We start from the raw sequence: 12,398 nt of genomic DNA on the forward strand, positions 1-12,398 counted from the left end.
ACTCACCCTCACTCTCACTCACCCTCAACCCCTCACCCTCACTCACCCTCAACCCCTCACTCACCCTCACTCACCCTCACCCACCCTCACCCTCACTCACCCTCAACCCCTCACCCTCACACAGTGCAATAGGTCTCGGAGCATTTGAGTTAGAGCTTTTAGAAATGTTTATGGCTTTTTTTTTTTGTAATTCTTTAGCATTGGCTACAGGAAACAAAAATGCTAAAGATTTACAAAAAAAACCCATAAACAATTCTAAAAGCACTAACTCTAATGCTGCGAGACCTATTGCATTTCCAATGCTTGTTCAGTTGTGTCCTCAGAATTCTCGGCATTGTTAACTATTTTAATGCTGGCTACCTTCTTCTTTGGAAATTGTAATTTCTTTTTTAGCTGAGCAGGTTCCTTGTCTTTGGACTTGGCGTGCTCTTCTCTTTGTTCTGATCGTCCTCTTCTTTCCGATTTCTGCGAGGAAGTCTGAAAAGATTGAGAGGGACGTGTATCAATGTCTTGATATCTATCAGGCTTTTTTATATTATCCCTGTTTCTAAGGTTATATCTTTTCCCAGAGGGGTCACTCTGGGGTGACCTGTGTCTTTGGTTCGGAGATTTCTCTCTTCGCCTAGGAGACCTTCCTCTGGACTGGAATTTCTTTTCTTTGGGATTGGATTGTTTGTTTCCATCCCAGCTCTTTTTCTGTGATGTTGAATTATTATTAAAAAATATTTTTTCAGGACTTTCAATCAGTTGTGGTTTTACTGGTATTCCACCTAAACTATCTCTACCTAGTTCCTCATAGGATTTTTCTATGATTCTGGCAATTTCAGCTGGTTGGTCTGCTATATCTGTCTCCTTTAACCTCTGGCGGATCGCCACGTTTGCTGCTTCTCCCTTTATGTTGGCTAACAATATAGCCGAGACCTGCTTGAAGTCTTTTAGTAATTTCATACCAAGAGTTAAAGCGGGTTCTGGACCATATTCATCTTGAATTTGTTTTAGCACATCTGGTATTACCGAAATGGATGGAACACCGTGCGTTTTTGTGTAGATGGAAGCAAAGACTGTACCCCAAGTGTCACAGTCCTCAATGTGTGGTGCGATTCCCATTGGAAGACAGATAGTCAGAATCCTGTGTTTTTCTAATGGGGTGGTGTCAGGAAACACCGCCTCTATTTGGGTGATTTTCTGTGCCAACCAGAATGGTATTTGTTCCCGTTTAGCCGGTACTTTACCTAGGCAGGATTGTATGTTCTGTGGTGTAATTTTATTTGTGTTCCCCTGGTGAGGGGTCAGCTGTGGAATTTTAATTGCTGGCTGAATTGTAGAAGTCCGCATCACATACTGGACTAATTGTCTATGTATTTTTATTAATTGTTTTAGCTGTGTTAACAGGTTAGCTGCAGACATCCCGTCGATGTCTGGATGTGGTGTGTATCCGGCTAGGACCGGCCACGTTGCTCCTGGTCTACCTAAAGGACCGAGCCTGGTGATGTGATTATTATGTTTTAGGGCGCCATCAAATAAGAGCAAATGCTCTTGAAATTTGAGTGGTACTTCCACCTCCTCGAAAGGAGTGTACGTTTCAGGAGGTTCCTCTATTTTGTAATAGTGGAAGTACTTTGTTACAGGATTTGCTGCTGGAAAGTTTATCCATGAATAGTATACCTCTGTCTGCCGATATTCGTGTGCCTCAATTACGAATATGACTGTACCACCTCTAGGTGTCAGTCCATTTTCTATAAGTTTTATGGTTATAGATTTTCTTTTAATGACCGGGATGAGTATTATATCCGGGTCAGCTTCCTGCATGGTAGCATCAGCTGCTGCGAGTTCAGTTGCTAATCTAACTGCCTCTCTTTCATCATCACTGTCTACCATTTTACCGACAGGATGGTTATTTCTTTTGTTTGCAGATCAGGTTTCTTATGGAAACAAAGATTAGATGCACAATATTTTGGAACAGTGTATCCTTCAACGTTGACTATACCAAGAACCATACATAGGAGTTCCCTCCTGCGAGGTCTGGCGGATATAACCTTTTACCCACTCCAGACGTCTTTGGAGTATAATGGGAAAAAAGGGGTCTGAGTGAGAAAGCACGACTGAGTTACTTTAAATGTCTTACGTTGGTTTTATCGCCCTTTCCAAACGCGTTGGGCGCCATGTAGTGTAGTTCCTATTATCCCAATAGGCTCTGCGCATTGGAATAATACCTTCAATAGTAAAGGCCTAGACCAGACGTTAACTAGGTCTACTACTGTCGATATTAGACTTAAAGTTTTGGGTTTGCCAGCTAGCTCAGAGTTCACTAGAAACTTTCTCGAATGTTCAGGAAGGAATTAACTTCCCTGATTAGACAAGAAGGGATTTAGTTTCTGACAACCATAGAACATGACAACTTTGCTCTCCCCTAATCAAGAGTGTATCTCGAGAGTCGTGTGAACAAAAGGCAATTTATTTTACTCAGTCAGTACGTGCATTCTTAGTCTCATCAGAATGTAGAGAAAAGGAAGAGACGGGCGTGTTCAATAAAAAGGTGTTATTTATTGATCAGTCTCTTTTCTCATACAAGAGAAATGGATCGATATTATTGCAATACTTTATAGTTAAGTAAAGTGCATACATTAAAAGCAATAGTATGAAATAATACTGTAAAAACATTGATATGGTTTCTAAGCCATAAGATGTTTTAAAATGAATAAAATATATTACATACACATATACATTTGACTAAACGTACTCAACTGGTGTTTCTAAATACGCCTACCCCGTGTACCTGACCTAAGCCTAATACGTGGGCGGGAATAGAAAGTTACAGTTTAAGTTAAGTTTGTTTTTGCCAAGTGAATAACTAAAGAATTCTCTGCGAGGGGTTGTTCAGTTCTGTACCTGGAATCTAGGTTGAATGAGGGATGGTATCTCTCTCTCTGGTCTCGATATTCCAGGCTGCCTGCGAGGGCTACCCGGAAGCGCCGGTGCTGGATTTCTCGGCAGGAGAAATGGGCAGCTGCTCGATTTCAGCGCGTCAGGAAGGCGGGGCTTCGCCAGCGGGGTCTGCTCTGCTCTGGGCTTCGGCAAGTATGGCTGCTCCGTCTCGTCACCACCGCGTGTGTGTGCATAGGGCAATATCGGTAATATTTATACCTTTAAGGTGCCGAGATTGACGTAAGGATGGACATAGATACGTCAATAAGGATGTCATACGACTTGCTCGTTAGCACATTCTTTTGCTGAAGTTCTCGGTGAAATCAAAACAATGGCCGCAGGGTTTTGCCCAGGTTGTCATAGGTTTGATTTGTTATGAGAACTCCGTATGCCTTATCAGGGGCTGGAGGAATATCGCTTGTCTAATTAGATCGCAAGCGTTATGACCTAATCAGATAACACGTTCCTGTGCCGTAGTGTGACTGCGTCAGATAACGGTATCTGCATCATGGGGGTTTTCCGCCTCATGGGCTGACTGCTAGTTAACTTGTTGGTTTGTTTAACCAGAATAGGGTCAGGAATAGGGGGATCGATTCAGAACCTATAGGAATACATCACAGTGGTATCTGATAGAGACATCTAGCCGTAGATTCCTTAACTTAGAATATCCCCAGATGTCAGACTGGATCCGGAAACCCCTCGCAGCAGCACCCCTGCGCGTCGGGGGACGGCGCCACACGACCCCGCCCTAACGTCGTCCACGTACGTGACGTCAGCGAGTTCATAAAAGTCCCTCCCGGCGCGCTGACGTCAGTTTTCTTCTTTTCCGTGTGCTACGCGGATCCGGAGTGAGTGGTTCATCTGGCCTGTTTGTAGGCCCCCTTTTCGACGCTTCGCATCAAGAACAGTGTGTGATGCCTTCTGGCTTTAAAACTTTCTAATTCCTGTTCACGGCAGATGTACGCGATGGACCTGCATCTTATTTGTATGTGGTGTATGGGCGAGCACCATGACTCCACGGACTGCGCCGCCTGCCAACACCTGAAACCGAAGTCTCGGCGGGAGGGCCGTATGAAGCTTCTCTCGGCATGGCTGTCCCGGTCGGAGTCGTCTCGTCCCCTGGCCTCTTCATCGCCGGCAGGTCCCTCTACTGGCCGGTTCCGCCGTCGATCGCCCTCTCGGGGTCGGGGGCCATCGTTCGCCACTTGGTAAGTCGAGGCGCTTGTCGCCGAGGTCTTCGACCTACCCTTCTTCTGTTGTCAGGGGCACTGGTTCCCGAAACATTCCTCTTCCTACGTCGTCACCTCTTTTCGAGGCTGCAAGGTCTGAACCAATATCTCCATGTGTGGGGAGCTTTTCTGGGTTGTTGAAAGTCATCCATAGGGAGTTTTCTGCGTTGTTGCAAGTTGCCCATAGGTTCCTCCTCGCTTCCGCTTGCTGAGGTGATTTCCCAATTTGACAAATGCTTCCTTTTTGGTGTTCGACACTGTACCTGTCTTTTTCTGGAAGTGTTTGGTTTCGGATTCTGAGACTCTTCCTACGATTCGTTACCTTGGTGTTTTTGGCCACTTCCTTCGGATATGCCTTTTTTCCCCCAAATTATCACTATTTTAAAGCTATACCTGCAGGTCAGCTCTTCTGATGGCAGTGGTTTTTGGCTACTACCTGCAAGTCTATGTTTTGGGTTGTTTCTCACTTTGGCTTCATACTGCCTGGTCGGCACTCTTATGCTTCTTGTGTAAGCAACTTTAAGGTCTCTATGGCCGTTTGCCTGCTGCATATTTCTACCTGCTCTAGCGGGTTTAAAATTGATGCTATTTGCCCCTATTTGCGATTGGGTGTGCACTTGGCGTGTTTCTTGTACCGCCTGTTGTTCTCAACGCATTGCTCAGTTTCTAGCTCTTGCCTTTGGGCTCTATGCACCATGTCCTTCAGTCTTCCTTCTCTAGGCTAGTCTGTTAGGCTCTGGTTGCATCTCTTCATGATCTTTTCGACCTTGGGTCAATGTACTCATTGTGCGCCATTAAGCGGAGAATGGTCCTTCTTCTTCTCTCTCTCTCTTTCTTTGTGCTGGTATATGGCTCTTGCCATTCTACCTGTCTTTTCTTTATATGGGTATGGTGTAGCGCAATTCTGACATTTTTTGGATTTCTGCTATCCTCTTATTTCTGCTCTTCCGAGCTGCTTGGGTTGCTGTCTGCCTCCCCCATTATCCGTCACTCTGTTGATTGTCGCTTTCTGTTGTTCTGTCGCAGACCCACCTCCTCTTTGGGGTATGGCTGCCGTATCTATCTGCAGCTAGATGTCTCTATCAGATGTACGAGTTACTTGCCTTCGGTAACGCTGTATCTGGTAGAGACATTGTCTAACCGCAGATTCCTTAACGCCCACCCAGCCTCCCCTTTCTGTGAGGACCTTGCCTAGTGGTGTCTCCACTGGCCTCTTCAGTTGCCATTGGGTAATCTCTCAAGGGAGTTCAGATTGTTGCACCCCTCTGAGAGTTTCCATATACAGTTGTCTTCTGCTGAGGGGCTTCTTTCCTGTAATATGGTGCCTTTTGATTCACTAGGAGATTCGTTTTCCTCTCCAGTTAACTTCCCTTCCTTCCGCCTTTTCTATGACTCAGAGCCCTAGTCTTCTCTTGGTCGTCCTCTTTGGGGCTCTGTTCCAACCTCTGTTATTTTAGGGGAAGGGCCAGTCTTTTCATACCTTCCTACAGTGGACTGTTGTTCTTTCTGGACGGCACAGTTCTACATGGTAATATCAGTCTATTTCTGTCTGTTGAGATGTTCTTCCCTTGTTGCACTCAGGGAAGGGTTTTCTTGTAGCTTGCAGGGCTCTTTCGCACAGCTTTTTCTCTTATATGTAGGCAGTGTCTAATTCTGTCTTTTGTGATGGTGTCTTCCACCATCCTCCTTCTTTATTCACTGATTTTTCATACCTCGCACATTGTTCCCCTACTTTTACAGTTTTTTGTTAGTGGTTCCGCGTTGTGCCGCAGAAAAGTTTCTACGAAGAAAACTGACGTCAGCGCGCCGGGAGGGACTTATATGACCTCACTGGCGTCACGTACGTGGACAACATCAGGGGGGGGTCGTGTGGCAGCGTCCCCCAGTGCGCAGGGGTACTGCTGCGAGGGGTTTCCAGATCTAGTCTGACGCCTAGGGATATTGTAAGTTAAGAAATCTGCGGCTAGGCAACGTCTCTACCAGATACATCGTTACTGAAGGTAAATAACTCGTACTTCTACAATACTCATTAATTCTTCCTGAAAAAGTAATTCTCTAGGGGCCAGATGTAGGTAGCCAAATACCGGTCGGTAACGGCCGAATTCGGCCGTTACCGACCGGTATTTGGCTTTTGACATGCAGGGGGAAGGAAACAGGCCAAATCGGTAATTTTACCGAATCGGTAAATATACCGGTCGGTAAATTTACCGACCGGTATTATTACAGATTCGGTAAAATTGAGATGTAGGTGGGACTCTTCTGAGTCCCACAAGCCCTACAAATTCGGTATTTTACCATCAAATTCAATTTGATGGTAAAATACCGATTCAGGTGTGCATGCACATGTGTACATGCACACCTGTGCCATATGACAGGCAGACCTGCCCTTAGGGCAGGTATGCCTGCCACATGGCCCCCGAACCTTTTTTGGGGGTGCTAGGGGGTGTCAAAGTGACACCCCCTGCACCCTTGATAAAATCGGTATTTACCGATTCGGTAAATACCGACCGGTAATGCCCATTCATTCCTATGGGCTTCAAAGGCCATAGGAATGAATGGGCATTACCGGTCGGTATTTACCAAATCGGTAAATACCGATTTTTACCGATTCGGTAAAAGGAACATCTGGATGTTCCTACATCTCCCCCTTCTTATTTACCGATTCTTATTTACCGAATCGGTAAAATTCGGTAAATAACAATCGGTAAATTTTCCCTACCTACATCTGGCCCTAGATTTCTTTAGCTGTCAGGGTGTGATATGGAATTTTTTTACGTAACAACAGTTTTTTGTTGGTGGCTCCGCGTTGTGCCGCGGAAAGGTTTCTACGAAGAAAACTGACGCCAGCGCGCCAGGAGGGACTTATATGACCTCGCTGACGTCCCGTAAGTGGACGGCATCAGGGCGGGTCTTGTGGCGGCGTCCCCCGGCTCGCAGGGGTGCTGCTGCGAGGGGTTTCCGGATCCAGTCTGACGCCTGGGGATATTCTAAGTTAAGGGATCTGCGGCTAGACAACGTCTCTGCCAGATACATCGGCACCGAAGGTAAGTAACTCATACTTCAATACTCATTAATTCTTCCTGAAACAGTAATTCTCTAGATTCCTTTAGCTGTTAGGGTGTGATATAGAATTCTTTTACGTAACAACTTACAACATCTAACACCCATGGATCTTCTGTTATGATCTGCCAATATGTCCAGAGCCTGTTCAGCCTTCCTTCCACCTTTCCATGAGGACAAACCGAAATGGTCAATACTCACCCTGGGTTGAGTTTGTTATTAGTAGTGGTCTCTCGGCCTCTGCTTCTGCCCATCCTCCTTATCCAAGGCGGTGTCTGCCTTTTGTTGCGGTCTTGTTTGTTACTTTGCTGTCTTTCTTCCCTCCTCTTCATCCAACTGAGGTTCCATAGATTGGACCACAATTATGTAGTGACCTATTACACTAGCCATTCTTGATTGATAGGGCAGAGTGGATGCTCAGCTCTGTCTGCTTTGCAGGAGTTAAGATGGGTGTGGCTGTGACGAAATGCCTAATTTCACATTGGGTCATATTCTGCACCAACATGTGCTGCGAATTCCTTGTAGGCGTAAATGAGTGTATTTTCAGTATCTCACAGATGTTTAAAGCATATAATACCTTTGTGGATTGGCACGCTTTCTTGATAATAAAATTCTAACTTCGAACAAAAAGACAAGCTAAATGTCCTACAAAAGTTTATAAATTTAACATTAGACTTTAACTGCCTCCCAGCATTAACCTTTGTGAGAGCTTGACAAGGACTGTGACTGGGGGGGAGTGTTTTGCCAGTGTGCAACATTCCTTCCATCATCTTGTGTGTTTAGCTTGGCAACGACTGCCATGTAAGTTTTTGCTATGCCGATTTTGCAACTCCAGTGGTATCCCTTGAGCTTCACTTTCATTGCTAGAAATTGCCAGCTACAATCGAGAATTTTTCTCTGATGTGAAATAGATAATTAGGATAGTAACTGTGTATTCACTTCTGTGGACAAAGATATAAATGAATGCGTGAATAATCTTTGTGATACTTGATAATTTTTTGTTTGTGATTTTTATCTTTTTTTTAAACTGAAAATAAACCTAAGGCTGAACAAAATTCATAAATGAAATAACACTTAGCCCAGACCGAACTTTGCAATTCTTTAATTTGAATGAAGAAAAGTTGCTTAATGCAAAATTAAGTTTTTACGAATGACAAAAGGGCAAAAATAACAGGAAATATATTGTAAGCAGTATAATGTATTCAGACTTGCAGATTGGAAACTTTAGGCAGCTGTTAGGTGGTAGTTTGTGTTATACGGTTTGTCTATACAATTGTTAACCTCATCTTCAAGTTTGTTTAAAGCAGTTAAAAAGTTAGTAATACGTTGCTGATATTGCACAGATTCCCATGTAACATACTGTTAGCTGAAATGTAGCATTCATAGTTGGCCCTGAGTTGATGGATTTTGTTTGCTTTCTGTAGGTGGTGGGACTCCCTCACAGCTCTCCAAGCCTCCTTCACTGCCTCTTGAACCTGAACCAGGACCAGATGTCAACTCAGAAGCCCCTCCAGCAGAGAGACTGGATTCCGAAAGGCACAAAGAACGAAGCAAGAGTCGCCTGTTGGCAGAGTGAAGAAACCATCTCCAAAGAGTTGTATTGGAGGTTCAACTTCTCGTCCTGGAAATAAGACGTCCTGGCATTAGATATTTTTAGTATCGTGTTAGAGAGACGAGAACAATGCTTCAGTGTAAGCCAATCTGGAATGTAGATGTGACAGTAACCCATGGTATCGAAAACATGCTGTTGAAGTAACCTGGATCAGACATTGTCGCTTGACGCAAGCTGTGGTGCGCCACAAGTAGTCACTGTAGGCCCTCCTGCAGCCCAGAAAGCAAGTGGTTTCCATTTTCGACATTCATTAGGTGTTGCTGCAAGACCAGAACATATGTGTCGCACAAGACCCCTACTTCTGTGCCAGGGCCGCAGGTGTCCTTGGGAGAGCTGCCTTAGGACCACGTTCTGCAGCACTTTAAACTCTCCTTTTCCAGTCATTGAAATATCCCTTAGCACCAATGCTAGCAAGTACATTTATTGACTTTATTTGAATACTTTGATGTATTGGGCATTGTAGTGCTTTACAGATTTGCAAAGGTCATGGTCATAGAGACAATAAAAAGTGATAACACATGATATAGTAGACCCTGGGATTTGCTGAATGTCTACTAGCATGGAATTCCACATGTTTGTGACACATTATGATTCAGGTTATTTTTTCTCATGGGTGGCAATACCATTACTGCATCATAAGACATTCGTTCATATTAGTAAACTACAACTATCATTATCTAAGAAATGGATTCACAACTCTTGGGTGAAGAAACCAATAAGCTGTCTTTGAGAACAAAATGGTAATCTTTTCGTAAAGCAGGATTTCAATGTAAATCAGAAAAAACTATTAGAGCTTACATTTGGCTTAGTTATTAAATTAGAAGGTGAGAAAATAATATTTATTTTGCTTCTCTAATAGACAAAATGAAGGGAAGGAACTGGGCAGATAAGCAGCAAAGGATACGTTTCACAATCCTTTAAAAGCAGCTGAAATGCTCCATCAGCCTAGAATGCAGTACAGATACCGCTGGAGACCAATACTTTTTTTCTGTTTCGTGAAGTAGGAGACCTGCTACTTGTCTATATTCTGATTCGGATTTTGTTTCCAAATTTGTGATGAAGACACAAAGTAGGAGGTAAACGACACATTACTTTTTTTGTTCATTAGTAGAATTTATAAAACTAGCAGTTCGTATAAATTTCATATGATTTCATTCAAGGCTTTATTTTTGTCGATGTTTTATCATATAGAAACATACGTTAATGGTACTCTCTTCAGTATTTAATAAACTCTGTTCATTGGTAGAAAATCTATTTTAAAAATTTCACAACTACAGCCCACTGCCGACGCACATTTCACAGAATAAGACCACTTCATCGAGGCTCTTTATTTAAAGTTTCAAAATTCAGTCACATTTATTATTATTGTATTCGGTAATGATGCAGTCTGTTTTCTTCTTCTTCTTTGACCTCGTTTCCTACTGCACTTTTACTTTGCAAAATCAAATCATGGATCTTTAATGTAAAATAATCACCAGGCATTGACAAGAAATACACTAGAGAGAATAACATGTCGTGCAGTGTACTACCGAAGACCCAAGAGGGTGGTGCTTATGTGAGATGATGAGAGAGCAGTACTTCAGGACTGGTGAGAACCTCGGGACCCAAGTAATATACAGTGAGGGATACCTGCCGCAAAGGAATGAGCTCTGTGGCTGGGCCAGGAGCAGTTGACGGCAAAAAATTCTGATCAGAGTCGGTGGTGAACCGACAGAAGTGTTGGAAGCCCCTCTTTATGCCTTCTTTGAGAGGTTTACCGTGATGGAGGCTGCAGTGTTTGGGACTGGGGGAACAAGGCTGGTCGTCTCATTTGACCCTAGAAAGCTCACCGTAAGGTGCAGAAGGAGGGGTAGCCTGGGTCTCGAGGAGCAGCTACAAGACCAATGGAGGGTGCACAGGTTACTGAGCAATTCTTCCAACTAAGGGGCACCTCTACAGATTAACGCCCTGTGGAGATCTATCTTGGCTTATCTAAGGATGACAAAATTACTATGACAGCCATTAACCGGATGCATAATAAGCTACTTACAATTGTTCAAAGAAATATGACATCGCTAATGAAACTGGAAAAAGTGGAGATGCATCTGAATGAGGGGAGGATGGGCATTGTGGAAGTTTCAGAACATAATCTGACGATAGACTCCCTTAAGACCAACATATTTCAATACTGTGCACCTAAAACAATCAATCAGTGGTATCCTGAACCAAGGAGATCGTTTAGAAAATTCCCATAGAGACAATATTGTCCAAGTACTTGGGTGGCCTCTTTTCGAAGATGTATCAGATATGGCACATTTGAGACATTACTTCAGCAGGATATGTAGTTTGTTAGTTGTGGTAAGATAATGGACATGAATGATGATTCATTAGACTCCTGATACAAGCATGGAGCAGTAGAAAAGGGTGGGGCTAAAGGTGCCACAATCTTAATGACCCGTAATTGTGAAGACATTAAGGAGGCAATTCTGAGTGTCAGCTGTGAACTCTTTCTCTTATTCCTAGGCTCCCATTTTTGTTTACATTTGTTTATTGAGTTTTAACATTTTGGATACCGTTTCACAAGTTTCTACCTAAGTTGCATGCATGCACAATTAAACATATAATATTGATAACCTGCATAGCGAGGGCATGCATGACGTATTTGTTCAGGCGTCACATAACAATGATTGTGTGTTAATGCTTTAGTGCACGGGGGATGCAAGAAATGGGCTATTTTTGTGTTGTATCACTTGAAGCATGCGATAGCCTCTACCTGGCCTGGTTCCCCAATGTCTCCCCTCGTGATGTGTTCTACAAATGTATATGCTTCTTATCCATCTGCTTAGGCTATGTGATTCCAGTCGTGACTGAGTAGACTGATATAACATGACCTGGTTATGCACATGAGGTGCATAGCAAGCGGGGCAGCATAGCTCCATGCATTGCGGGAGTCTCAACTGCAGCCGACATGCTCTGTGCAAACCACTGGTTCCTGCTAATCAGGAGCGTCATGTGGGGGACCTGGGAGCCTCCGGGTCGACCTTCCCTGAGCTCCGAAGATCCAGCAGTATCACATCCCACGCTGCTGCCAGTTGGAGTGTCCACAGACTGAGTGTTTCCTCTCGGTGCAGTGCCATGCTCTCTGCCTGTGCCCAGCACATCAGCAACTGTAACCAGGCTTTTACATTCGGCGGCTCCGGTGACTTCCAGCGCCTATTGATTAAGCGCTTGGCTACGTTGAGCCGGAGGACTATAAATCGAAACGTTACTTTATGCTTTTTGGTTATCCTATACAGGCCTAGTAGGCAGGTATCACAGGAGCATGCTACTATGCGACCCGTGCACCCAGCCAAATGCGTTGTGACTGCTCTCCAATAGTAGGTCAGAACTGTGCAGGCCCATAGCATGTGCAAAAGGTCTGCATCCTGCAATCTGCATGTAGGGCACTTGGCATCTGCCAGATTGTAGTACCTATTGACCTTGGCAGGAGTTGAGACAGAACTGCGCCCCTCCTACCTGGGTGAAACAGGGCAGTGATTTGGGGCTGCATGTAACCATGGTGTTGCGTGGCAGTGTCCGCCAACTGCCGGCAC

General features: G+C 44.2%; 1 protein-coding gene across 2 annotated transcripts in view; it reads left to right on the top strand.

The window, feature by feature from the left end:
* Nucleotides 1-10,076, top strand: part of BBS4 (Bardet-Biedl syndrome 4) — a 566,073-nt gene extending 555,997 nt beyond the window's left edge. Inside the window, exon 16 of one of the 2 annotated variants that reach the window (XM_078685031.1) lies at nucleotides 8,639-10,076. In XM_078685031.1, the coding sequence (XP_078541157.1) occupies nucleotides 8,639-8,790 (152 nt within the window). In that variant the 3' untranslated portion in view covers nucleotides 8,791-10,076. The remainder of the gene's footprint in view (nucleotides 1-8,638) is intronic. The other variant, XM_078685032.1, reaches the window with a different exon arrangement.
* The last annotated feature ends 2,322 nt before the right edge of the window (nucleotides 10,077-12,398 follow it).

The sequence above is a fragment of the Lissotriton helveticus genome, chromosome 3_2 (genome assembly GCF_964261635.1).
Source record: "Lissotriton helveticus chromosome 3_2, aLisHel1.1, whole genome shotgun sequence".
Lineage (NCBI taxonomy): Eukaryota > Metazoa > Chordata > Amphibia > Caudata > Salamandridae > Lissotriton > Lissotriton helveticus.